The sequence below is a fragment of the Drosophila arizonae genome, chromosome X, assembly GCF_054131065.1.
Source record: "Drosophila arizonae isolate 15081-1271.41 chromosome X, UAZ_ARI_1.0, whole genome shotgun sequence".
In the NCBI taxonomy this organism is placed as follows: domain Eukaryota; kingdom Metazoa; phylum Arthropoda; class Insecta; order Diptera; family Drosophilidae; genus Drosophila; species Drosophila arizonae.
The window spans coordinates 19,647,186-19,675,166 of NC_142927.1; the positions used below are offsets into that span (position 1 = coordinate 19,647,186).

At 39.9% G+C, this 27,981-nt stretch overlaps 4 protein-coding genes and 2 pseudogenes across 14 annotated transcripts in view; all 6 read right to left on the minus strand.

The window, feature by feature from the left end:
* The window catches only part of LOC108620054 (uncharacterized), a 62,809-nt gene extending 44,564 nt beyond the window's left edge, over positions 1-18,245 (minus strand). Inside the window, exon 1 of one of the 4 annotated variants that reach the window (XM_089473134.1) lies at positions 18,122-18,245. The gene's annotated coding sequence lies outside the window, so the exon portion shown is untranslated. The other 3 variants (XM_089473131.1, XM_089473132.1, XM_018016921.2) reach the window with 3 other exon arrangements.
* LOC108620056 (serine protease persephone-like) lies at positions 13,082-19,940 on the minus strand. Of its 6 annotated transcripts, none has more exons than XM_089473137.1 (8): positions 19,458-19,940; positions 15,678-15,834; positions 15,423-15,612; positions 14,632-15,228; positions 14,444-14,520; positions 13,830-14,110; positions 13,575-13,761; positions 13,082-13,503 (listed from the first exon to the last, which is right to left on the minus strand). In XM_089473137.1, the coding sequence occupies exons 2-8, from the start codon at positions 15,790-15,792 to the stop codon at positions 13,154-13,156; spliced, it is 1,797 nt and encodes a 598-aa protein (XP_089329263.1). In that variant the 5' UTR covers positions 15,793-15,834; positions 19,458-19,940; the 3' UTR covers positions 13,082-13,153. The 6 variants fall into 6 exon arrangements, with proteins under 6 accessions (XP_089329263.1, XP_089329264.1, XP_089329261.1 ...); XM_089473138.1 differs by lacking the exon at positions 19,458-19,940 and adding an exon at positions 18,122-18,245; XM_089473135.1 differs by lacking the exon at positions 19,458-19,940 and adding an exon at positions 17,946-18,087.
* Positions 19,941-20,092: 152 nt separating this feature from the next.
* On the minus strand, positions 20,093-22,151 carry LOC108620055 (uncharacterized). Of its 2 annotated transcripts, none has more exons than XM_089473142.1 (4): positions 21,971-22,151; positions 20,977-21,827; positions 20,709-20,880; positions 20,093-20,643 (listed from the first exon to the last, which is right to left on the minus strand). In XM_089473142.1, the coding sequence occupies exons 1-4, from the start codon at positions 22,050-22,052 to the stop codon at positions 20,294-20,296; spliced, it is 1,455 nt and encodes a 484-aa protein (XP_089329268.1). In that variant the 5' UTR covers positions 22,053-22,151; the 3' UTR covers positions 20,093-20,293. The 2 variants fall into 2 exon arrangements, with proteins under 2 accessions (XP_089329268.1, XP_017872411.1); XM_018016922.2 differs by having other exon boundaries at positions 20,977-21,824; positions 21,971-22,067.
* Positions 22,152-22,732: 581 nt separating this feature from the next.
* Positions 22,733-23,717, minus strand: LOC108620057 (proteasome inhibitor PI31 subunit pseudogene; annotated as a pseudogene).
* A 24-nt stretch (positions 23,718-23,741) lies between these two features.
* Positions 23,742-25,736, minus strand: LOC149267991 (uncharacterized; annotated as a pseudogene). Its single transcript, XR_016270885.1, has 3 exons — positions 25,701-25,736; positions 24,259-24,469; positions 23,742-24,198 (listed from the first exon to the last, which is right to left on the minus strand). The product of XR_016270885.1 is annotated as an uncharacterized LOC149267991 (transcript).
* An 868-nt stretch (positions 25,737-26,604) lies between these two features.
* Positions 26,605-27,765, minus strand: LOC108618354 (uncharacterized). The gene is made up of 2 exons (XM_018014325.2): positions 27,265-27,765; positions 26,605-27,045 (listed from the first exon to the last, which is right to left on the minus strand). The coding sequence occupies exons 1-2, from the start codon at positions 27,518-27,520 to the stop codon at positions 26,789-26,791; spliced, it is 513 nt and encodes a 170-aa protein (XP_017869814.1). The 5' UTR covers positions 27,521-27,765; the 3' UTR covers positions 26,605-26,788.
* Between the last annotated feature and the right edge of the window lie 216 nt (positions 27,766-27,981).

The following is a 27,981-nucleotide window of genomic DNA, read 5'->3' on the forward strand; positions in this document are numbered from 1 at the left end:
GCTGCCGACCCGTCGCCAGAGACGAGCCCATTGATTATGTTTGCCGCTGCACGAATCCCAATCTAAGCCAAATGTTGGCCCACATGCTCGCCAATTCGTTTGCATAGGTCGCCCCATGCTACGCTCGAAATTTGATTTCTGAAATCTATGACAGCTGATAGCTTTGCAGCCAGCTGGGAAACCAGTCGAGTTGGGTTGAACAATGCAATTGAATCAAGTTTACGCCCAGCAGGAATATAGAAGTAAGAATGACTTCTCAACTCTCAGCAATCGACTGAATTATTAAGCGAGCCAGCCGCGAAACACATTCAAGAAATCTAATAAAGGTTATAAGGCTTCAACAAACTCCAAAACTTACACAATTTGTAGGCAGTTAACATAAACGTTTAGATATAGTTTAAGTCAAGCTAGTATTCTAAAGAAAATATATGTTAGATAAGTTACATTCCGGACCTTTAAGACTCTGTATATTAGATAATGGGCAACATATGTTGAGTAAGTAGCATTATGTACAATAAATGATTGCTTATGTTATGTAACCTTCTGCACAATAAATGATTGTTTATGTTAAGTGACATTCTGTACAATAAATGATTGTCAAATCATGTTTTTTAAGTAAGTTTCTGTACAATGTATTATAGTTCATATGTTATCTAGTTAGCTAGTTAGCTTAAGTAAAATTCTATAGAATATATTATAATTAACATGTGTTAAGTAAAATTCCATTGAATATTTAATTAGTTAGTTAGTGCTAAGTAAGTAAAATTATGTACAATTTATTATGGTTAAAATGTGTTAAGTAAAATTCAAAAGAATATATTAACATATGTTAAATAAAATGCAGTTAAGTTATTGGGGAACCTATGCTAAGTAAGTAACATTCTGCACAATGTATTATAGTTAGCATATGTTAAGTAAAATTCAATAGCATATATAATAGTTAACATATGCTAAATAAAATGCAGTTAAATTGTTAGGGAACCTATGCTAAGTAACATTCTGCACAATGTATTTGAGTCGACATATGTCAAGTGAAGCTCTATAGAATATATAGTTAATATATGTTAAGTAAAATTCTGTTGAATACTTAATAGAGAACCTATGCTAAGTAAGTAACATTCTGTACAATATATGCCAACATATGCTAAGCAATAAATATTCTATACTAAACACGATAGTCAACTTATGTTACGTAAGTAAAATTCTGTATAATCAGCAGTATGTTAAGTAATATTCTGCATAATATATCAAGCAGAATTATTAGCTCTTATTAGCAGTACATGCCCATGTTAAGTGAAAGGCATTGTAATGGCAGCAAAGCGTGATTACATTATTTAAGTACATAATTGTGACATGACATTTCACGAATGTCAAACAGCACAACTGCTAGGGAAAAGCGGAGAGAAGAAAACTTTGAACTTTTCTAGAAGCTGAACTAAAGAGTATTTGATGGCTGTCATACCCTTTAGCTTGCATTGTCTGCTGCTGAGTGACAATCTGACTGGGCGCCTGCCAGAGTGAGTGATTCAGAGCCGAGTTTAGTGACTGTGCGCTTGGCTTTTGACCTGGGTGCTAAGTTACCTTGACTCGGTTTCCAGCTCGCAGCGCCGCTCGCTGCTTGTTTTCAATGCGCTGACGCTTCGATATCCTTGAACTTAGTGGGACTGCAGCGGGCGGGCAGGCGAGCTGAGGATGCTAGCGGCTCAGACATTTATGTACGCAAACGGTGCGAATACTTTTTGTATGAGCTGTTTGTTTGTTTAGGCTTTTGTGTTTTGGGCCGTAAAACGATGAATGTCGAACACATTTGCATTTTTGGGGTCAGGCAGCAACAATAACAAAAGCTCCAAGCGCGCATTTTATTTTGTATTTCTCTTTTGCTGTTTAATTTTTTTCATATTTTGCTTCTTTTTTTTTAAAATGAGTTAAGCGAAACAAGGACGCAGCAGGAGGATTGTGTTCTACAATCTCATTTAAATTTTATCTGCTGCGCTCATGTATTAAAGCCGGGTATATAAGTCACCAATTTGTCAGATTAAAAAGAGACGCGACATAATAAATGCGCCGAATTAATTGCCAGGCAAAGGCAAAAGTGAAGATGTTGCCTAATAAATTGCCATTAAAAATGAAGTGCGCCCATTTCAAGTCTGAAGCTGAGTGCGAAATGCGTCGCCAAATTAACGATGGCAACGATGGCAACAGCAGCAGCAGCAACAGCAACAGCTACAGCTACACTGTCTATAATGAAATAACAAAAGAAAAGAAAAGGCACCCACAGTAGGTGACAGGGTTTTTAATTTCCCTCATATATTCATTTTAAAGCAGACGCTGCGTTTGCATTATGTGCAAATTACATAATCATTGCCAGCGACACATGACAGGCTGACAGCGAACAGCGTCTGGAACACCTTGAAATTTGCACTTGTGTTCTTTAGTGAACAAGGGGAATCTTTTAGTAAACAAGTCTTTAATTATGCTATGCGAAAACTTTAAATAATTACCTCAAAGCTGTTCAGCCAACGAAACGTTGCCCACCCAAACAGCCTAGCTACGCGTCTAGGGAAAAGACTCAGATGTCAACACCCTTAAGACCTACTGAAGCGGAATTCAACTTAAAATCTATCAAATTTCCTACTATCATTTATCTGTAAACATTTCTTTCCCTAAACTGTGTTCTTTCTGTTTGTCTTCCAAGGCTGTGAAAATAATTTAATTTATGTCGGCTTTAATAAGATTGCCTGAAAATTGACAAGACACCAAATTGTAAATATCGTATTGAATAAATACATATATACAAAAATAAAAAATCAATGCTCTAATGCATAACGAAAAGCCAGCGAATAATTCCTGCCTAAGCGGATTTAGCTCAATGCATGTTGGCAACATTGTCAACAACAATTTTAGAGCCAGTGAAAGCTCTAAACCCTAACTTGGCCAAAACAGAACAGTTTATGAATATTTACTACATTTTATGTACAATATTTAAATTTTACATACTTTGAAAGCTTTATAAAATATTAATATTTTTTTACCTACAAAAATAAAATAAATTATTCTCATTTTGTGATATTTTAGACTCAATATTAAATACTTTAATCATTTTTAAAATCTTAATTTTCCAAGTCTTCAAAAAATTACAAATATTTACATATATAATTTATTGAAAAAGTAGATTTTTCACATATTAAAAAAAAAGTGAAGAATATTATTTTATTAATTTTGTATTATTTTTTTTATTTAATTATTTATTTATTTATTTATTCATATTTTTTTTTTTTTTTTTTTTTTTCATTGTAAAATTCAAATAAAATTATTTTAAAAATATTTCATTTCAATTTTTTTTTTTCTTTGCTTGCGTGTTTGTTTTTCACCGTTTGTGTCAAATCGTAATAAATTTGAACTTGTAAAGCTTCGAAATTCACTTCAAGTTTACCGAAATTTTGCGCCACTAATCCGCTTCTCGTAATCAGAAAAGGCAATCAAAAGCCTTGCATATTTTCCGAGAAGAGCAGCGTTCAGACTTAATGAATATATCTGCAGACGCACACACACACTCGCACATACACAAACACACACACACATATGGGACTACTATATCCATTTAAATTTCAGTTCAACGCTCGTCTGGTATTCCTCAAGAAAATGAGTTGCGTGAGGTTTCACTTAGCTCGGTGCCCGTACCGGAAAGTGTTCTACGAAATTCGCTTTTGATGCGTTTGAAGTGCTCAAGTAGGCAGCCGAAAATGAAATATTGAGCAGCAACAACAGCTGTAGGGCTGCCAGAGCAGCCAAATTGGACAACCCTTCTGAGGCGTCATGCCCAGCCCCAACCCCAGCCCCAGTTCGAGTTCCAGCTCCAGCTCCAGCAGCAGCGCCCCACTCACAGTCCCAGCCCCAATCCAACCCATTGCTCTCCCATTGACATTCCCATTCCCAATTCTAAACCCATTTCCTCAGCCCATCTTAGGCGTGCGTCGACTATTGATGAAGTTAAAGTCGCTGCTGTCGCACAATTGAAAACAGTCAGCGCGTGCGACCATCTCGATGGCTTCGTGGGCGAGAGGGTGTGGGGGGTGCTGCGCTTGCGGTTGATATTTACACCTGCGCAAGACGGGCCCCAAATGGGGGCGTTATAGTCACGCCCAGTTGGGTGTGCGCGAAACAAACAGTTTGTAAGTGATAAAAGCAGCTATGGGCGATAACTGTTCGTGTTGTTGTTGCTGTTGTTGCTTGCTAAATGTTTTCACAAAAGCATTCAACGCAACTTCGCCAAAAACAAAAACCAATTTCTCTGAGCTGCCGTGCGCCAGACTAATTGCAGAAATATTCAAATATTGCATATGTATATGGGAAGGTCGGCAAGTGCTCTCTGTTAATTGAAATTCTAATGAAGAGTTAGTTTTCGCTAACAACTCTGGCAAGGACGTTTGCGTTTTTGGGAACAGCTGCATCTGGGACTCAATGTGAGTTGACTTTGTGTCGCGGCTTCGGCATCAGTTTTAAGCCCATCAAATGACTAGCTGCCATCATTTTTTAATGCCACAACGCTGTTATTCATTAAGTTTAATGAGTTCATTTGAATTAGAGTGCCAGAGAAGTGAAGAGAGCGAGAGAGAGAGAGAGAAAGAGAGAGAGAGAGAGAGAGAGATGGGAGCAGGAGAGAGGGAGAAGCTAAAGCGAAAGCATAAGTAAAAGCAAACGATTTGCGGACGCCCAAAATTTTAAAAGGCTTGAAATTGAAGCAAGGCTACAGGCTAATTGCCAACCAGCCAGAAGCAGCTCAGACTCAGCTGCGTCTAGGGCCCCAGCGGCAGAGTGAAGGGGAGCGGGAGAACTTAAGATGCTAAATGAAACTGAGATGGCATGAGCTTGGCTAGGCTTGGCTTGGAGGGCTGTCGTAGCTGCCATGCGACTAATTCAATTAGCGTAGCTAATTTTGGCTCTATTAGCTGACAAGCTGCCGTTTGCCGCTTTGTCGTTCGATGTGCGATATATTTTGGCACTCACTGTTTTGCAAATGGCAGCACTCAACACTTCCATGCGCCAGTCTGCGCACCAATCTAATAAGCCAACTGATGATTAACATCCGAGAGTCCTTGCAGTCCCTACGCTCAATGTCCTCGCACTGTCCGCATCGGCCCAGCTGACAAATGGCTGCCAGAGTGCTTCAATTGCTGGCATTTATATATTTACATAACATACATACATATACATCTATTACAAGTCTTTGCAACATCTCATGGCATAGTTTTCGCTAGAGGCAAATGGAATAAACTTAATTACGAAAGCAAAATAAATTATGATTCGATTTGTTTTCACGTCTGCAGTTAGTTGACAAATGTACTCAGATGTGAGATACTTGATATTTAAATTAAATGTAAATGTCATAGGAATTGGACTTCAATACAACGGGTATAAAAAAACCTTGATTTCATATATTCGCTTCAGTCTGAGTCTATAAAAAAGAGTTACCATATATTGAATTAAAAAATAAATAAATAAATACATAAAAAAGACCTAAATTGATAAATCTATATTCCTGTCCAACATACATACAAAATTCCAATAAACTCCCAATCCCATTCAAAAATGTATATATTTCATTTATTCTATCTGATATTTTGGGCGTAATTTGAATACCACGAGAGTTACTTTGGAATATACTCTCGCGATTCACATTATGAATATTTCGATGGATACCTGGACTTAATTAAAAAATAATATCAAATTTCGTATGGCAGCACAACTTTGGCACTTGCCACACGCACATGCGGATGTTGTTATTATGCACTGAAAATTTCATTAAGCACGCAAGTGCATCTAGAACAACAGTTATTCATTAATTAATTTCCCATAATAATGCTGCATGCACTAGAGCTGTGCAATAAACGATAACTGTGTGTATGTGTTTGTGTGTGAATGTGCTTTTATCTATATGTATATATGTATATGCATGTATTCAGTCAGTGTGTGTCAGTATGCAGGGTATATACCAGTCGAGCACTCCCGACTAGTGCACTTTTTCAATCACAAATGCAAAAAAAAAAAATAATAATAATAAAGAATTAAAAATAATAAACTTCCGTTAGACAAAGTAAATTTTTAATATATGTATGTATATTTATTTATTTATGTATTATGTATTTTTATTTGATTATTCTGTTTCATCTAGAGCAGACATCAATAAGTTTATTTATTGAAAATGGCATTGGTAAATCATTCGCAATGTGCGATAATAATAATTAAAATATATAATAAATTAAGAAAGAAAAAAATATAAATATAGCTTTATCCGTGCTCTTCATTTACATATTCAATTCCGAATTGTTTTCAAAGTCTTTTTTATGGACGTGGAAAACATTATTACAACAGCAGGAGCAGCAGCAGCAGCAGCAGGAGCAGCAGGAGCAGCAGCAGCAGCAGCAGCAGCAGCAGGAGCAGCAGCAGCAGCAGCAGCAGCAGCAGCAGCAGCAGCAGCAGCAGGAGCAGCAGCAGCAGCAGCAGCAGCAGCAGGAGCAGCAGCAGCAGCAGCAGCAGCAGACAAGACCATTAACAATATTTTTAATTGACAGCCACAGCAAGAGGCATTTAAATTGCAACAGCAACAACAACCAACAAGATCAGAAATAATTTACACACGCACAGTAAAAAACTTCCACTGGCCAAACTTTTCACTCAGTTTGCTTTTTGTGAATGTAAACACATGTACGAATACCCTAACCCGTCGAGCATAGCGCCTATCGCTAACTGTTTGCTACTCTCTCTCTCTCTCTCTCTCTCTCTCTCTCTCTCTCTCTATTTATGTATATGATTTATTGTACCATGCAAATCTTATATAGAACAGAAATCAAGCTAGATATAGATATAGTGATAACGGCATCTGAGCACGGCCTTAGAGCAGTAGCAACAGTGTTGGAAAACGGTGCACAAGCTATGTGAAGACAGCAGTAAATGAAGGAAACTGAGAATCCAGCTTAGATCAGTTGCAACATTTTCTAATTCACAATAGCCTTTAATTTCCTAGAGCCTCGCAGAGTATTCACAATTTCACTTGGCCAATTAATTATAGTCAACGTTTTTTCATTAAGGAAATTTTCATAAGGTAGACGTGGGCATACATATGAGAAGGTTTTTATGACGCGTGCTCTGCCAGCAATGGCAACGGCAGCTGGCAGAGTGGGCAGCGTGGGTGTGGGCGTGAGGCGTGAGGCGTGTTCGTGAGCGAGTGGCAGAGGTTTCCAGGCTTGGAACTACCTTGTTGCCTATGTAATCGTAATAGTCCTACCTATGCAGGCAACGGCACGAATGCCACGCAGTCTCTCATGACGTATTTGAATAAGGACTGTGTGTGGGGGGCGTGGGGCGAGGGGCTAAATGGTTCAACCACGTGCTGCAACGAATCGATTAAATTTCCTTAATGTCAAACCATAAATTTTCAGTTGTTTCAGCATTGTCAACGACCTTTCAACCCAAGACAAGCACACACAATCTTACTCCCACACACTCACAACAGATACATATAGCTAAAAAGTGACAGACCCTGAGCACAAGAAAAGAAAAAAAGAAAAAGAAAAAAAAAAACACCAAAAACGAAATTATGTCTAACATCGCATGGTCCCGACTTCCACTGCTCAGTTAAGTGCCATATGAGGGTATAATATAAGCTACGCATACATACATATGTATATAGCTGACTGTGTGTGAATATGTGTGCATGCATGTGTGCATGTATCTGCATACATATGTACATATATGTAATTTGTTTTTTCCTTCCATTTGACTGGGTGTATATTACCGTTATGCTTTGTTTATCTTTTTGTTTCCTTCAAGCGATTTTGTATGCAGTGATTTTGTTGTATACCCTGTAGCCAATGCTAGGTGCAGCACTGACTCTCACATGCTGTAGGTTGCAGAGAGTCATAATATTTAATACTCAACTTTGATTGAAGTAGTTCACAGATTAATTCACAATTTCTTACAGTATTAATATTCATTGACAGCAATTCGATTGCCAGGTCATCGGCTAGTCGATAACTCCCCACAGAGGCACTATGACTTGTATTGTTTCTCTTTTTCGGGCCTCATATGACCCGGCGAAATGAGAGATTTGTGTAAAGATTTACGCGCTACACAAAAATGAACTTCTGTAAATTTATGTGCATTACAATCACACACTAACACTCTCACACATTTTGCCTGGCCGTGTGTCTGTGTGTGTGTGTGTGTGTGGCTCTGAGCTCCATCGTCAGGCTGGTCAAATGACTCCACTAAGTAACTAACGCTATTAGCCGCTTACGCTGGAGCATCGGCCCTCGTTCTGGTCGGGCATTTTTATTGCTGCATTCCTCAAAGCGGCATCAAAGTATCTGCGGCAAATCTCTGCTTAAGTCGGCTTTGGAGTTTCAGCTGTATGCAGAGAGGGGTTTTCTTAATGTGCCACACATACAGAGCAACAACTGTAGATACACATATACGAGTATTTGTATGTAGACATCACCTTTGTGCCGTTGTTTGTGTAGTTGGCACTATTAATTTCTGACAATATTTGCTCTGCTTGGAATTAAAACTGTATCTACTGCCGCTTATCCACACAACAGCAACGAGTCGACTTACTACATTCCTAACTAATTGTCTCTAAATGCTCGTCAGCCTTGGCTGAAATTCTCTAAGGGCCACACAGCTACCAGAAGCCACAATAAAACCGGTATTTGTAGCAACAAATGTCTAGAGCAAACGTGATTTAATAAATTTCTCCATTTCAAAGTTTTGCACATTTTCAGTCTGTTTCTGCAGAGCAATTGAAACATTCCACATTTCCAATTAAATGTTCTTAGAATTTCCAACCACTGCACCTCTAGTTCTAGTTTTGGTTGTAAATCTAATTGATGTAGCTATGAGTCGAGCCTATTTGTTTTAGAGTAAAGCCAATGCAATTCGCAAATGCAAAAAGTGTAGCATACTTTTGAGCGCAGTGTTAAAGTAAATGCACTTTCATTTCAAATCTTTTGCTTCTTTCTTGTGTTTACATTTTTACTATCAAATTTCTACTTCTTTTATAGTTGAAGCAAATATTTCTGCAGTAATCCAGTGAATATGCCTCTGCTTAGACTCTTCAATCGAACCTTTTGCTCTCATTCATTTTTTTTTTAAAGCATTTTATTTGTAATGTACAGGTTCTACACTTAATAGAATAAAAAGAAAAAATTTAAAATAAATTACCAATTAAATTAAATTATATGTAGTTCAATTAAAAGTTTTCATGCTTTGCTTTTAGATAATGAAGAAACTATGGGAACTGACTTTCTCTATAGTATATTTGTACGTAGCATTTGTACGTTTCAATTGCTGTCAAACTACTATCAATTTCCTTGAAATGGAGATCAATATAACATTTAACATCGAATATGTATAAATCGTGTAGAAAAATTGATTTCATGATCCAAGGCCCTGCCATTCGCATATCTAATAAGTGTAGCATACTAAAGTATAAATAAATTGACAAAAATTCTCGAATTGCTTTGATATGCATGCTAATGATTATATTTCGAATATAAATTTATGACTCTATACAAAATGTAAAGCATTATTTCGATTATCAGCCAGAGCCATATGCAAATGGTTCTTGCGTCTAGACTCTGCTCTGATATGCACCTATATAAATTAACACATTTCAAGCGCATTACCAGCTCTAAATGAACTTTGAGCGAGTATTACGCCATCGGCTACGACCGCTCATAATCAACGGCCGTAGTCAGCCAGCAGCTGTGCTTGTTTCCATAAAAAATTACCAATAATTTATGAATATTTGATATGCAATTTGTCAGACTAAGCGCGAGGAGACGCAGATCCTGACACCTGCGAATGCTTTCAGCCAAATTTCCTTGAAGCACATGCATATTCAATGAGATCAGTTTTTGCCATTGGCTTTAATAGAAATCCATACATTACAAACAGTTGACTCAAACTCAGACACATCATAAGCAGCATCTGAGACCTGCCCCAAACTGAAACGCGCCAAAAAAAAAAAAAAAAAAGAAGCAATATGCTGGGAAAATTGATTTTCCTTTCTTTATATAATTAACATTTGTTTTTTTTTTTTTTTTTTTTTTTTGTTTGTTCTTTTGTTTTGCATGCTTTTTGATTTTATTAACCATTTCTTGTTTTCTGTTATCGGCGCGCACATTTATTAATTAAAGGAGGTCACAACTTGGTGGGCGATTGTATTTGCCAGCCCCAAATTAGTACAGTATTTAGCGCGCGCACACACGGAGGCAGACACAGCTCGGCCACTAAAGGCAAATAAGCGGCCTATAAAAATATTATTAATATGCCAACGTCACACACACATACACACACACACACATGCGAAGGCAATTCTCGACTTTTTGGCATCCGCCTTGCTGATGTCCGCAACGGTGTCGTGTCAAAGCCGCACACACATGTACAAAGAGAAAAAAAAAAATTAGCAGCAAACAACAATCACACACACACACACAGAGAGAACATATCAGTTGGGTGTGTTTTGGCCATAAATTTATTAACTTAGTGTCACATTTATAGCCACATTTTCTAACCAAACGCCAGCAGCAAAATTCGTGGGATCCACCCACACATCCCTAGTCCCACATGAGCAATAATAGCAACAGTTTTCACCATATAACCACGCCTCCAACTACCACCCCCCCCCCCTCCCCTCCTCATCCATCCGCGTTGGCAACAAATTGCTTTAAAATGCACTCGATATTGTCTAATTGATTGACCGACTGACCGTGAAAATTCTCGCATTGCCTGGCAATTTATCAAACGGAATTTGAGCACAAATATCGCTCGAATTGCCAGCTTGACTGATAAGACAGTTAAATTTGCCATCAAATTAATGTGACTCCATCTACATAGAGTTCCATCAAAAACTATTAAAATCAACTTAAAGCTTCAACTTTTTTGTTGGATGGAATATATGTATATTGAAAAATATTATTTGCTTCCAATTTAAATTTGTAGTAAACTGAAGGGCCTTACAAAAGGTTGAAGTTTACTTAAAACTAGTTTAAATAGATTCTCACATGTTTGGAATTTATGAATTAGAAAAATTAGAAAAAAGGTTTTTAAAATGGAAATTAATAAATGCTTTCTTTCTGCTATCATACCAATAGGAATAGAGAATTAACCAATTTATAAACAAAAAGCCAAAATTTGGGAAGCATTTTAGTTTCAGGAATTTCTAATAAAAGATAAAGTAAAATATCTATATAATATAAAATTATTATTATTTAAAATTTATAAATAAAATTATTTACTTATTTAAAAAAATTTAAAAATAATATTAAATGGTATACTTTAAACTAATATAATAATTTAATTTGAATATATTACATTTATAATAAAATATAATCAAACATCTCCACAAAAACCAAAAAGACAAATATGTTAATAAAATACAATTTTAAATACCAAGAAAAAACTGAAATAAAATTCAATTCAATTTTCTAATTGCATTTAAACTCTTTTTTGAGTGGGATTAACCTTAGTTCAGAAACTTCTTTTTTAAGACCCGCTCTATAATTATATGTGTATATATTATATTCCGAACCTATCAATTAATTTGAATGGGGGATTAATGTGATATTTGGTATTCAGATTGTGGAGCACCTGTTGTCCACTGTTCTCTTATCGTGGCACACGTCGCCCCATTGGCATGGGCTACTGCTGGACAGGTTTTTGTTATTATTATATATTTATTTATTTTTCTTTTCATTTAGTTTTTTTTTTTTTTTTTTTTTTTGTATTATTAGTGTTTATGATGCTTATCGAGGCAGCAGATGCGCAATTGGAATCAATTTCCCAGCTTGTGATTAATGCGTCAATATGCGACGGTTGATAAGGAACGTGCAACATACAACAACACAGAGTACAGAGACTTACATTTGACACACCGGAGCCGCACACAATTTACACAACGGTTAACAACAATTTTCAAACTAGGCGCGCCAAAAGCGTTGCATGCTGCACGGCGCAACAGCAACGGATGACAACAACAAGAACAACAACAGTAGCAACAGCAACAGTAACTGCCAAATAGCACTAGAAAAAAATAAATGTTTTGTATGAAGCACAGTCTGAAAGGCTGTTCCGTTCGCTTCCAAAATGCTGGGCACGAACTAACGGCAACGCAGTCCCGCGACCAACTGAGGCGTCCGCAGCGACAGCAGCAGCATTTAAGAAGCAGCTGAAACAGTTGTTGCCTCTACCAAATGCGTGTGGGTAGCGACGGGCGCTGGCAGAGTGGGACGGTGGGATGGTGGGACGGTGGGACGGTGGGAGAGTGGAAGCGTGGGACGGTGGAACGATGGTATCGGGCGGCCAAGCTAAAGGAGCAGCAGCGACGGCGTCAGCTGCTTTTCCGGCAGCGGCGTTTTGTAACGGCCAAAACACGGCTGTTTCATTCAATGTCAGCAGAAAAAAAAAACACCAAAAGCTCTGCAGTTGTAAAAGCTTAAAGCTTTGGCTATCCTGTTTATTGCAGCTGGCAATGCTGTGCGCTAGGGTGCAACTCGGTGAGAGCTTGAGAGAGATTAATAGTGAGAGAGAGAGAGGTCGAGTGAGAGAGTGAGCGTGAAAGTGAGTGACAGCTGCTCTGTTTACGTAAATATGTGGATGGCAGAGAGCGCGTTAATAAGGAACTGGTCAAAGAACCGGAACTAGTAATCTAACAATTTTGAAGTCTATTTAAATTAAAATCAAATATTTGTAAATAAACGAGAATTAAAAAAAATGCTTCAAATTTTCTGTGACATTCGAACCATACTCCTATAATTTTTATTTAATTTATTTAAACATTATAAATAAAATCATGTTTCGCATCATTAAAGCAATTTTATTTTATTATTTTTATTTATTTATTTTATTTATTTTATTTTTTTTTTTTAAGACTAATGCTACTAAATGTTACATCAGGATGGCCAAGCTCAAGAGTGAATATTTTGCTTTGCAAACATAGGCGATCCACACTGCTCCGCAAATGCATCTCATTCTCACTCATTCGGAAAACAGTTACTGTTTTCGAGGACTAAATTATATAAGCTTTGTATTTAAAATCGATATACTTAGAATTTATTGTTATACACACATTGAGGATCCATTAATATCAGTACTGTCATACAAACCCATTTGGCCACACAATGCCTTCGATGAAATCCAAATAGGATGCGACACGCGTGTACAGGCCCGGCGTGGTTGTAGCACAGCCAAAGCCCGACGATATGACACCCATTACGCTGTACTTATTGTTCTCTTTGTCGCGCTCCAGCACCAAGGGACCACCGGAGTCGCCCTGGCAGGCATCCTTCGTGCCCCTTATTAAGTCCGCCGCACACAGCAGCGAATCGATGATGCCTCTCTCCAGATATCGATGGCTGAGCGGCTGCGCGGCAAAGCTGTCGTTGCACTGGGCCAGCGGCACCACGGTGAGTGGGGCACGCAGCAATATTTTCGAAGTGCGACGAGCTGTACAAATTTAAACTATTGCATTAGTAATAGTAATCAGTGCGAACTAATCCGCTCAAATGATAACGTACTGGTCGTGTTCATTACGCCCCAGCCTGCTACATAGATACTCGCGTTCGATGGCGGATCGAATAGCTCCGTTTCCAGGCACGCCGGATATGTATAATTGGTCAGCCTGACCTCCTCGGCCAGCTCCAGTATGGCGATGTCATTGTACTTGCTGGTGCTAACATAATCCGGGTGTATTCTGATGTTGTCCTGTTGTTGGCGGCGAGAGTCCAATATGAGTATAATGCATGCTTAGCATGTGTAGGCGTGCCACGTACCGTTATGTTAATGTCCTGACGGTGTTCGCTCACGTGTTCAATATTCACCGTTCCAAGGCGCACGAAAACGGGTGTTTTATCCTGATCGTTGACGCAATGAGCTGCCGTCAGGACATGCCGCGTTGAGATCAGCGAGCCACCGCAACCAAATATAATGTTGCCCAACTGATTAAACGCTATTGCTGCCATATGCGGATAATAGGCTGGGTCCACCTCAATGCCATCCAAGATGTGCTCGGTTAAGCCATACTCCAGTTGACGTTGTTCAATCGCCCGACAAGCTGCCGAAGATATTAAGCAAACTTATACACTCGGTTCTCTGAGCTGTTCATTTGAACATGATGGAATGGATGGAATAACTTCAATGATCAACCTATTGAAACTGATAGAGAAAACGAATTTTCCCAACACTCTCTAGTTTGTAATTCTAAACATTCCTTCAGACACTTAAGGGGAGTCAAATAGAACAGTCTTTTCACATGAGTTCAGGCCGTTTTAAACCTCAGTTTGACTGCGCTTCACGGGTTACTAAAGTATCCCTTATTGAGCTCATCCTATCGAAACTCGCTAAATAACATATAGGCAATAGTCTAGAAGCCCCCTTTAATACACACCTTGCACTGATGGTCGCGGTACATCAGTTCGTGGTGAGGGAGCGGGTTGAAGAGGTGATTTCGTCGTGGTCCCTTGCCTGGAAAACAAAAGAACCAGAGAAAGGTTTACTTAGCTGACTGTTTCAGGTACTAGAGACTAGCGGCAATCCATGTTCAATTGCAAATGCTTAAATGCAGCTGTCACAAACCAATTCCATTCATTATTGCCATTGCTCTGGGGCACTTGGATTCCGTTAAAAGGCACAGGATATTCTTGGAGAGGCTGCCAAGTTGGTTGTTGATCTGTTGCAGTATTTGAATGGCTTGGATTTGGCCATGGCATGATCCTCCTTGGATATTCAATCGAAAACGGTTTGTTAATGATTCTTGGCTCTCTGCTGGGAGCAGGCCAATGGTGCGGATAGTGTATTTGATTATGTGCAGCTGGAGTAGATGCGCTTTGTATTGGTCGCGGATCCCTTGTAGGAAATGGCTGACTCCCTGCACCCATGTGCGAGATCAAAAGATGAGATGCTCCTCCTGCTACATTTTCATTGATTGTACTGTCACCCCTATTCCCGGACAGTGTCTGTGGATTTTGCTTTCCACTCATCATTTGGTTAAAATCAAAATAGGGCGAATCGGGATCCAGTTTCGGTTTCCATATATTCGAGTTGTCAGTTTTAGGCGTGGCACGTCCTGACGATGTCAGTTCGCCACTGCTAGGCGGACCTACATTGTTCCAAGCGTGCTCTGCGTTGTCCGATTTTCGTGTTGGCAATTCATTCACTGAGCTGCTACTTGGGCTGCACGTAAATTAGATTAAACAAGGTTAGAAGCCCGGTTTCTTGAGTGGCTAAAATTATGGAACGAGCAACAACGTGGATCACATAGCTTCGGGGGAGGGACAATAACAAAAGCAACAAAAAACAAATTCCCATCCATTTTTTAAACACACCCTCTCTCTCTCTCTCTCTCTCTCTCTCTGTGTCTTTCTTACCTTTGATCATCTCCACAGCATTCGGCGACCGGACAGCAGACGATCTCCTCCCGCGTGCTCAGGCCACAGCTGGGTATATCGCTGGGCGTCAATCTCTTCGTTTCGATGTACTTATTGATGCGCGGCACGCATTTGGAGGAGCCCTGGCACACACCCGCCAGATTGCCCTTCAGCGTACATGGATCGCCCTCTGCAAACAGAGATCGGGTTCAATATGCGGCCTTTCACCAAAGAAAACAAAAACAATCTGAACACCTTCGAGTGCTTCCAGGTGTGGCAGAACGCACAGGATGAGGCCAGATAGCAGCAGACTGAAGCTGAAACAACTACTTCGACTGGCGCTCACTCCTCTGGGCGACATCAGCGCCATCTTTAACGGAAAGCTCCTCAATCGATCCGCAAGGGAGCTGATCTGCAGTAAAGTTATATATTGAGGTGATGAATCGAAAGCCTTTCTCTATACGGTAATTGGATTGTATTTGTAATGTGAGTGTATATCAAGTGTAGAATAAGAAAAGAAGGGCGAAAGGGCAAATGAGGGCAAGGAGATTGGTGCACCAAGGTAGACATGAAGAGAACGAGAGCCTTAAATAAGAGCATCAAGTCAAATACACATGTTTTCAATATAACAAAAATTAGATTAAAACAAAAAAAAAAAAAAAAAAAAAAAAAAAAAAAAAAAAAACCAATAAATTTGGATTATAATTTGAATTCTTATTAAGTAGGCTAATTACTCAAAATGTTTTGTTTATTTCACAGATAATATTGCGCAGCAATTCCCTTCTGATTCCAATGAGTTTTACTCAATGACGATTTGTCGTTGCCGTTGCGTGTCATCCGTGCATATTCATTATCAGCAAACTAATTAACCTCTCCACAACAATGCAGAATAATGTCAGTGCTGTGGCGAGCCAGCAACTGAACAATATTTTAAGGATAAAGTCAATAGCCGTAGGGAATTCTGATTCTTGCTAATCTAACTGACCTTTCTCCACAGGCAGATTGAAATGCTTCTATATGCTCACGCATATTTGACAAAAATAGAACCATAAATCGGAACTTTCCATACCGTACCAGAGTGCCTCAATATGGTTTATCTAACAGTCAATTGATAACGTAATTCCGTGGAACAAAGACAGAGCTAACTAAAAGAAGAAGAATACAAAGCCAAAGATACGAATATGTGCTACATTTGTAGTACAAGTTTTAGCAAATTAACAAATTATCTTTCATATCATCGGCAATTTCAGTGCTTACAGAGTTATCTCTAAACTTGGGCTCTTCAAAAGTTGGCAAAGAAGAATCGAAACATAATTAAAGCCGCATGATATCAAATGAAAACAAAACATGTGATGAAATTTCAAAGAAAATATTGAAATATATATTATATAATATTTGATATATATTTGGTGTTAGTTGTATTATACAATACAAGGCAATAAGTAAAATGCCAACACTTGTAAAATACCTGAAATTATTCATAATAAAGTGTCCCACATAAAATTAATTGCTGAAGTGTTTTTCGTATTTACGAAATGATTATTAATGAATTAAAACACAAAATGTTATTTAAAGACAACAAATGCTTACTAAAGGCTGGTGATTCAAATGACTTAAGTTAGATTTCAGTAAAGATATAATAAAAGTTATATGCACAGATATATATATATATATATATATATATATATATATATATATATATATATATATATATATATGTATGTTTATATTATATGTTAAAATATATAGTCCCAATCAATTTAAATTTAAGCTGATCTATATACCAAATGGCTGTGCTTCAGTCACGACTAAAGCTCATTTAACGTGATCAAAATGAGATCTATAGATATATATTTTATTACTCTGACATGCGAATAAAAATTAAAAAGAATAAAACAAGTATATACATATATATGTATTGAAATATATCAGTATATATACCAAATACATACATATTGATGCATTAATTTGAACAACTCTTGGCAACTCAAATGCTTTTAGCTAGATACATATTTAGATAAAATATATATACATATATTATATAAGTATATGCGCACACATATTGAAATAAAGTTGTAACTCTTAAAGTAAACAGCATATAATTTTAATTAGCTAATACGACTGTATTTAAGCTTAAGTATTATATTCTCTGTTTATATACATATATGTTTGACTATTCCCCAACAAAATTGATGCTATACGAATATCAATAATGTATGCACTGTTGCCAACTAATACAAAATTTTGTTGGGGTTTTCAAAAAAAGAACCGTTATTGTTGCTCATCACTATTGTGTGTGTGTGTGTGTGTGTTGTGTTGTGTTGTGTGCTGTGCTATTTGCTATTTGTCATGGGGCAAACATGTAATTATCATGAATCTCTATGCCGAACATGATGGCAACTCGCATCGCATCACAATGATGGACTGCATTGGCCGTGCCTTCATTGATATGTATTAATAATTGTTCTTATTTCAATTGCACATGTTGTTGTTATTCCGGCTGTTGTTGATTATCAGACAAACCTTTGACACACGCAAGTTGAAAACGTATGGTTTTGATAACAACAAATTGAGGCAACTGCAACAAATCACTCCGGTTGTTGACTTTACGTCAAATGTTGCTTATTTTCCTTTCTTTGCAATCAGTTCCTCCAGCACTTGGCATAAGGCAACAAAAAAACAAAAAAAAAAGCACTCACAGACAGTCGAAGCTAAAATGAAATATAAACCGGTGGCAGGCGAGATACGGAAACGATTTCAATGGCATTCGGCACACTCGATAAGTCGTGGAGCTGCCGACGACCTAACAGCAACGCGACGCTTTGCCAACTGAAGCCAAGATCAGAATCTGAAGCGAGCACAACTGAGCAAGCGGTCGATGGTCGCCGAACCAAGAGCCGGCAGAGCCGACAGAGCCGAGAGCCGAGAACAGAGAGCCGAAGAGCCCAGAGTCAAGACCAGCCAGTTGAGAGCCCAGAATTGCAGAGCTGAGATTTTCCAACCTAAAGCCGAGAGTCGCTCGTGTTTCGCTTGTGTTTTGTTCAGTTTGTTTGGATTTTTGTTTTTTTTTTTTTTTTCGAATTTTAGCTCTAAACCTGTTTTAACAGAAGCAAAATACGCAACTCTGAGCACAACAGATTCGTAAGCGAACAGCGAGCGGGTAACAACTCTATATAGTTAAGAGTGCATTCAACTAGAAGATACCCATTTGAAATATAAATTACATTCAAGCATAAGTTGGTAGTCTCTGCATCTTCTGTACAGTGATACTATTTGTAACACCTCTTTGGCATATTCACTGCATATATCTGGCTATATAAATACCTATATAAATATATACATACAAAGTTAGAGAGCCCCCCAAAAAAAAACCAAAATAAATAAATAAAATAAAAAAATAACGTCCCTGAAATATACAAAACTGAATGACAAATTTGATATTCCTAGCTTTTTTAGTCAATCTATGAGCTTAGAACAGAGAAATCTTGACTACAAATCTATAGCTATACAAAAAAATATCTGACAATATATTTTTCGGGAAATCATTAAGACTTGCATAGTCGTTATTAGAGATTAAATAACATTATTATAAGCGAAACAAAAAATAAGATGTTGATAAGTCTGAGGATCTGGCTCTGGCTATATATAGACGTTGTGATTTTGATAGGGTATGCCAGCCAAGCAGAAAGACAGGCAAGTGAATTTCTAACATAGCCCTTGGCACAGCTCACTTGAAACACATTTCTTTTTGTAGGTCAGACACGATCACACCCTTGTGTAACTCAGAATCAGTATACCCTCTGTGCACACTTTCGATGGGCATTAAAACCGGCAGCATTAACAACAAAAGCCACCGTGATTCAAGGGAAAAACACCGTCAGAATCGAATTCAGCACTAGTGCGAAATATAAATTTGAGTTTACTTTCGACCCAAGTACGCAACGCTCATAGCCTATGATAACACTAAACCGTTCTTATCAAAATTTAATTAAATACAAAGAAATAATTTAATAATTATAATAATAAATAAATTACAGAATAGGCTACATTTGCCTAGTTGACTTTACCGACTGCGCGATGTTCGCTCGCTGCTGAGATTTATATGTGTTGAATTTCATATTGTACCTACATCTAACCGAGAGACTATTTTAAATTGATAATGCTGTAGAGGCATAAGGTCGGAGCGCGAAAAACAAATACAAACAATTTATAAAAAATACCAAAATAATTAGCAACTTTTAGATGGAGTAGAAGCAGCATGAGCAAAATTATTACCAAAATAAATCAAAAAGTATTTCTATCTCTCTCACTTCCACTCACACTGCCTCTCTCTCTCTCTCTCTGTTATATCTCTCTATCTCCCTCTGTTCTTTCTCTCTCGCGCGTTCTGTCTCTATCTCTCTCTCTGTATCTCCATATCTATATGTCTCTCTCTCTCTCTCTCTCTCTCTATTCCTCTTTTTCTTTCTATCTCTTTCCGACTATATGTCTGTCTGTCTCTTCTTATCTTCTTCTGTCTTCATATCTCACACTTTCTTTCTCTCCCTCACTCAGTCTACCTTTTTCTCTCTCTGTCTCTTTATCTTTCTTCTGCTCGCTCTCTCACTCTCATTCGTTTTGAGCTCAAGCCTAGCTTTAGCTAAATATATTCATATTAAAAAATGGTTCACTTAGCTGGAAAACCAGTTTAAAAATCTATATTATGTCTATATATACTACGCGCTAGTTATAGAAATATATATATATCCAATATATATGTATATGAGCGTATTAATCTTATATTAATCACATTTGAAAAGGAGTTTGCAGCAAAGGCTGCACCTGTTGCAGTGGAACGAGCGGACTTGAGCCTCAATGTGGTCCTGAAGTCCCTATAGACGCTTCGCCTTCTGTTGCTGTTCGACAAACACAAAGAGCTGTGTGCTCAGCAGGCTCGTGTAGTACATGGCCTTCGCATCGCAACTGTGGGCGACAGTGGGCGTGGCAACGCCCAGGACACAACGCCTGCCGCTGGGGCGAAGCAAATGGAGCACACTGGCCACGGCAGTGGGACACGGAGCACACGAGCTGGAATTACTGGCAATCAGAGCATTGGCATGAATGGGCGCCAGACAGAGATGCGATGCAGGCACGTCCTGGGCAACTGTGGCGTTCGCAATATCCTTGCACGCTTCCGTGGGCAGCAGACGCATGGGCAGCTCATAGAGCGGACAATCGCTGGCTGGAGAAGGCATGATCTGATTAACATTGGAGCTGCAGTCGAGGCAGACCTAGGCGTAAGCTTACCATTGCCCTTGGCCCAGGCGGTGGCCAGCAGCTGTCCGCTGATCTGCAGGCGTGTCAGCTCGAACTGGGTGCACATGGGGGCCAGACTGATGTGTGGGGCACTCGACTGATCCACGGGCAATGGCTGCGTGAGACGCAGCACAGCCAAATCGTCGCGATAAACGGCAACGCGCTGCAAGAGAACGTGAGAGATGATTTAGAAAAAACGAGTGAGAGACAGATAGAAATAGAGAGAGAGTGAGTGAGAGAGAGAGAGAGAGATACACACATCTACAACTGCTATAAAGTCCTCTTCATCATCCACATCGCGCATATCGGCCACACCAAAGACCGCATGACTGGGCCGCCCGCAGTTGGCGCCGCTCACCAGGAGCTGCGGCGTCAGCACCAGAGCCGTGCAGCTATGCACATAGCCATCGTGGGCGGCATTCGGATATGCCAGCGCCGCCAGATGCTTATAGTGGGGCAACAGCCGCACCGCATTGGCAGCGGCGCTCTCATCATCGTACAATGCTCTCGTCTCGATCTGCGATGCTGTCGTCTCGGGCAGACAGATGCGCGTGGCGGTGCCCACCTGGCCGCGCGGCACCGCCGGCAGGTTGGCCGGACAGCAAATGATCTCCTCGAGGGTGCCGTCCCGGCACGTTTGGATATCGTCATCGTGCAGTCGCTGCTGCAGCAGAAACGTTTTCAGGCTGCGGCAGCGCGAAGCCGTCTCGCAGCTGCCCTCGTACAGGGGCGTCTGGCAGGCGGCGCCCGACATGGTGGAGGTATCTGGGAATATGATGCTGTCCCGGCTGGCTGGCGCCTGCTCGGCCACCGAACGTTCCACATACTCTCGACTGGTCTTGAAGAGGCTCAGCCAAGGTGGAGATTCTGTTGTTGGTGCTGCTGTGGTTGTGGTGGTTGTTGTAGTGGTTGTTGTTGTAGTGGTTGTTGTTGTAGTTGCTGCGTCTTCAAGCGGACAGCAAATCTTCTCGCCAGCTATAGTATAGCCACAATTAAGCACAGACTCAACCGACAGTCGTCCACTTCTAATAAACGGCCCCAGCGTGGAGCACTGCTCCGCCGGCTGGCAACTGCTCCGATAACCGCGAGTCGGACACGGATCACCAACTGCTAACGCAAAAGAGAGCATTAGATAAGTATTTAAATATATACAGAGAAAATGAGAGAGAGAGAGAGAGAGAGAGAGAGAGAGAGAGAGAAAGAGAGAGAGACAGAGAGAATGAGCAGTAGACTCCTCAAGTCTGCTAACAAACCCTGAAGGCTGTAATAGCTGCTGCATCCGCTACTCAAACAGAGCCAAAACAGCGCTGATATCACACTGCTCACTCGTGCCATATTCCGATCCGGTCCGATCCGATGACAACGAACTGGACAGGCGCGTCGCTCGCGCTCAACTGCTGAACGCTGATGGCGTTCTCCCACTGGCCAAGCTCGGTGCTCAGCGCGACGCCAGCCGCAGCAGAGCCACCGGCAGCGCAGCCTGACGCGGCGCAACGTCTGCTGGGAAACTGAGGAAGTGTATGCCCAGCTGCCGATCTTCCAGCATTGTGTTTGATACAACTAACGAGGCACTCGAGCAACAATTTGCATAATCACAGCGATAACACTATTCACTGTGAATGTCGTTGCATTCGCGAAGGCGATGCATTTCCTATCGCACTCTATATTCTACATTAAGACGATTCTACGATTGAGTGAAACGAAAACTAACCAAAGTGAGTCTTAGAACTGATGCGTATGCGTAGATCCTGATCTCTTTGCTATATGTCCAGATCCTTGTCTTAACTGACAGGCCGAGCCTCTAATTTACTTAGTATTTTATTTAAGTTTGGCAATAAAATTTTAATAGTTTAAGAACTTGAACATCCGGTATTATTTGTGATTTTACAAGTTTGTTGACAATTTTAAGACGTAAAACCCCCAAAAAAAATGTATCTCTAAAGCGTATTTCTTCACGTCATTTTGACCAACTGGAATTCCAAGATGCTCAAATTAATTCTACATGATTTTCGGAATAATTTTGAAGGTAATTAATTTTTATTAGGCGAATTTTGTAAACTTATGACCAATTTTAGTGCGCGTCATCTCACATGTAGTTATCGGGAGTCCAGTCTGGGGGCTGAGCGTGATCCGGATCTGGGGTGGTCTGGTCTGGTGCGTTCGGGCGAGCGGGCCCCGGATTGCGAGGAAAAGGAAACAGATTACCCATACCGCCGGATAATGGATCCAAATCGCCCCGCCCAACGTCGGGCATATTATAGGAATTTACCTCGAAACTGTGCGGCATATATGCCACCGGCTGCTGACTGTCATCGGCAAGGGGATCTGTTGTCTGCACCGGCGTCTGGGTGGTCATTTGCGGTACGACCACGTCACGGATATTTGCCGCAAATACCGGATCGCAGAGCTCACGGCGAAAGCGTTCAACAACGACGTTAGCGGTTGGCAGGGTCTTGGCAATGCCACCCTTCAAGTCGCCCACCAGAGTGTCGGGCGTGACGCACAGATTGGAAACGTTCTTGGTGTTCACGTCCAGCAAATTGACGATCAATGCATCCTCGGTAATGTGGGCCAGCAGCAAATAGAGGACCTTATTGCGCACATATCTCAGCGAGTACTTGGCACTATCTCCGTTCCACTGATCCGGCAATAGTTCGCTGCCGGGCTCATCATCCGGCATACTTTTGTCATCGCCGATGCCAACGCAACGAAAATTACAATGTTTGGTCAGCAGAAAGTGGGCAAGGACCATCAACACATCCGCCTTCTTGACAATTCGAGTCTCCACAGTTTTAAATAGTAAGTCCCAGCCGTAAAAGAAGTCCGAATTTTCCGTATCCGCCACCGCTGTCGAGGTAGGAGCATCCATTACAATTACGAATTTTGAATATTTGTTGAACAAATTTGTTTAAATAAACTAAAGTACAATCACAGAGCTAAAGCACATCAATGAAATCATGCTGCTGTCAAAAACATCGTAAAAAACACAAACTGACAAACGTAGAATTCGTAGAGTCCTTTTCATTTATATTACAACGACTTCCGATATAATAACATACATATCATTAGACAAAGACCTTAGTAATATCATTATAAACGTATTCTACAGACCACGCTCAATTCTTCACATTCCTAAATGTGGGTTCCTTGGATGGAACAGAAGAGCCAATCAATTCCTGCGCTACGCTGCTCACAAATATCGTATAGAAAATTGGACTGTCGGTCAAAGTGCACTCGTTGGTAGTGGGCGTGGCAATGCCAGCCACACACAGACTGCCGTCGCTTTGCTCCACATGGAGGACACTCGAGCTGGCCGTCAGGCAATTTTTGCATCCATCACTCCTAGCAGAGCTCTACGGCATAGCTCTCGCACAGATGTATGTTGAAGAGGTATCGATTCTTCTCACCGGGCGTTTTAGCTGCGGTAATCTGCAGTCAGAGAGTCTCTCAAGCCGGGTCTGAAACAATCCACAGTTGGTCTCTGCAGAAATAATAGAAGTAGTTGAAACAATCCTAGATCACATGATATGTATGTATATACCCCCGTTTTGAGCAAAGCCCACAGCATATAACTTTGACTGTTCTTTCAGTTCGTTTTCAAAACAAACTGTAGCCAAGCTCACGTTTTTCATTGCCTTATCGGTAAAATCAATGGCATTCTTCAGGTTGAACAGTGCCAGATCGTTGTTGATTATCTTGTTTTTTTGACTGCAAACGAATTTAGGAAAACAAAGACTGGAAACCGCAAGGAGCTACAGAATTTTGTTGATCCTCATAAGCGTTCCATGTGCTACAATTATCGGGTAGCTTACAAGTACTTTTCATATCCAGGCATGGCAAATTCTCCGTTTAGATTTAAAAAATAAATAGCTAATTACACAAATAGACAAAGCAACTGTATTGATGTACCAGTAGACGAACTAAATATATTATATTGGGTTTATGCAATATCCGTCTTAATATCCCTCTGCCCAATATGAAGTACAGTGTGACTGGAAAGTCAGAGGAAGCCAAATCTGGGCCATATGAGATTTTTTAGTTGAGTAGTCCCAAAAGTCCTAACAAAATCAGATAACCTTTTAATTGCCAAATAAATCCGAAATTCAAGAAAAATATTAGTAATACAATAAAAAACAAGTAAGAAGACTCTAGTCGAGACTGCTCGACTACGAGATACCCTGAACCCTCTAATCTGATATTTTAATCAGTCTGCACTTATTTTCGACACACATACATACACACGCACGTATTAGAACGTGCTCTGCTAACTGTGCATTAAGCAGCGACTGCGCTTGGGCTGCGCTGTAGTGTGGGCAACATTATAAGAATTTATTTGTTGAATAATTTAAATTCTAGGCGTACAATCTTAATGAAACTTTCAGAGCGTAATCATATGCTGAAAATGTATGTACATTCCAAAGCACACGTCTCTAGTACTTGAAATACGCCTTTTACAGAGGTGATGATGAGGGGGTGGATATAGGGGTGGGGGGTAAATTACAAAAAAAAAATCGAAATTATATAAAATACATATAAGTCTACATTAAAAATTTGGAAGCTGTAGCTCCAAAGATGGATAATTAAATAACTAGCTTTCGATAAGGTTTTTAATCGATAATAAAATATCTGGAGTAGTTATCGATATATAAAGAAAAACTTGACATGCGCGTGATATACACGGACCTAGGAAAAAAATTTCAAGTGTCTTATCTTCTGAGATCGACGCGTTCATACATACGGACGGACGGACAGACAGACGGACAGGGCCAAATCGACTCAGCTCGTCGCCCTGATCAAGAATATATATACTTTGTGGGGTCTGCCACGCCTCCTTCTGCCTGTTACATACTTTTAACAAAACCATTATACCCTGATTTCCCATTTTCAATGGGTTCAGAGTATAAAAATTAGACTTCTAGCTTTATTTTTAGGCTTTATGCCGCCAAAATCGACAAATCGCCCATAGTGCAACGGCAGCAATACGCAGGGCATAATCACATTGAGGGTTTTCAGAGCCATTGGTTCACTTCTGTAGCGCACGGGATCCCGAAAGAAACTGAGCTCAGTTCGCTCCCTTAGCTCACAAAGTATTCGCATATATACATATACTTATATTACATTATATTATTGCATGAATGCGTAAAATTAAAAGCTCAAACAGAGAGATTTATTTATATACAGGCGCTTGATGTATGGAGTAAAGTATATACAGCTGAGTATCTTCTAGTCGGATACTTCCTAATAAAGACAAAGAAAGACATAAACAGTTTCAATTAGCAGGAACTCCCTGTTGATGGATCGTTGTTTTATTGCCTGTTGCAGATTGTATCGGATTATATTTATTGCTTTTAATACAGGGTATCCACAGCGATTCTTGACATGATCTGCGTAGGGGTCTTCCCCAAGCGGGAAAGCAATTTACAATATTGATAAACAATTCAATTGACGCATTATTCGCGCAGTAAATGGCGCCACGTGTCACGATCTGCATCACCTTATCAAGTAGCGCAGGGAAGCAGAGGGTCGGCATAACGGACGACCAATTCAATTAAATGGGGCTACATTGGACAAACCCAAACGTCAGACCCCAACAGCGTCTACAAGCATCTGTGCTTGTGTGCGTGTGTACGATAAGCCAAAGATATTTTTTGCTCTACGCAAACCAAAATCAGCAGAAGTAAATACATACACATCTACGCACATACATATGTATATGCAATATACACATATATATAAAATAAAAAAAAAAAAAAAAAAAAAAAACAATAAAAAAAATATTCAAGCTTCCGAATGAGTGAGTCAAAGAGAAGGTATACAAATATACAATATATATAGAGAAATATTTATCGAAAGAGTCGTGAGTGTAACTAAAGATAATTTCTGTAAATTGTCTTCATTTGGTTTCATGTGCTTTAATTCAAATTTAGCTCTATAATACTTGTCCCTCTGAGAGAAGAATGGGATGGGATATGGCATTAGCGTTAGTGTTAGCGCTGACGATGGCGATCGCGATCACAGTTCAGTTCCAAGTTGATGATGCTGTTTTATTTGCTCTCAATTTGCTCTCTAGTCTAGTAACCGTAGAAGACGGCTTCATATGAGAAGGTGCGCGTCTGATTGCACGCCAGCAGTATGGATGCCTCGCTGCTGCCAATGCCTCCGGCCGTGAAATAGGCACTCGCATCATCGGCCGTTGTGTCCACGTAGATCTCGATGCTGGTCAAGGTGATGGCGCTGCCGCTTTTCGATGCATAGGACATGAGCACCTCGACGTCCACGGCGGTGGTGAAGCTCTCGTCATCATAGTTGTTGACCAGCAGCTTGTCGCCTAATGGTAGTGATGAATGAATGGATCACGATGGAGAAAGGAGGAGCCATAAATAACGAACGGGGTAGGAGAGTCGAGCAACGAGTAGCGAGTAGCGAGTGGAGATCGACGAGTAAATGGAGATGAGCGAGTGACGAGCGAATAGGGGAGAAAGAGTAAAGAGACAAAAGTAATCCATTTAGCGAGCTTTGCATAGGTTTTCCATCAGCCTGAACTTACCTGATATACGCTCGCCTGAGCTGAATACCATGTTGCCCTTGGCATGCTTCACCTTATTGAGGGCGATCAGCTTAACGTCCGGATTGAGCGTCGTATAGCGATTCTCATTCGTGACAGGCTTGATGGGCGTGACGACGAGATCGGTGGCGCGCTGCGATTGTGGATCCGGTGGTAATTGTAGCTCCAGCTGCTGCGATGGCGCAGCGAGCGCGCAGGCGCTCAGCAAAAGTAACGAAAAAATAATCACTTGCTGCATTTTGAAACAATGCAAAATATCAGCAAACAACGAACTCAACACAATATTATATGAAAAGCATATATCATAGAAAGGCAAGAGAGAAAGATAAAAAAAAAATTGAGTTTGGATTGGATTTTCTTTTTGCTTTTGTTTTTGTATTTGTTTTTGTTTTTGATTTTTTTTTTTTTTTTTTGTGAATTGCGGTTTGTGGTTTGTTGGCTCCGCGCTCTTTGCAATCTAATTGGCGACTGTTTTGAGCACTGGCTTTTTATACCACACACTCTTATCGGCGGTCAGCATTAGATAAGGCAGCAACTCGACGACTGAACGATAAGCCGTATAGCTCCACATTATTGGCTTTATTTCTCCTATTTCTTTTTTTTTTTTTTTTTTTTTTTTGTGTATTCTTTCAGTTTTAATTGGCAATTATTTGCTCAGTTTCTATAAATAGGCTAGCACTTGAGTGCTAGTAATTTTAG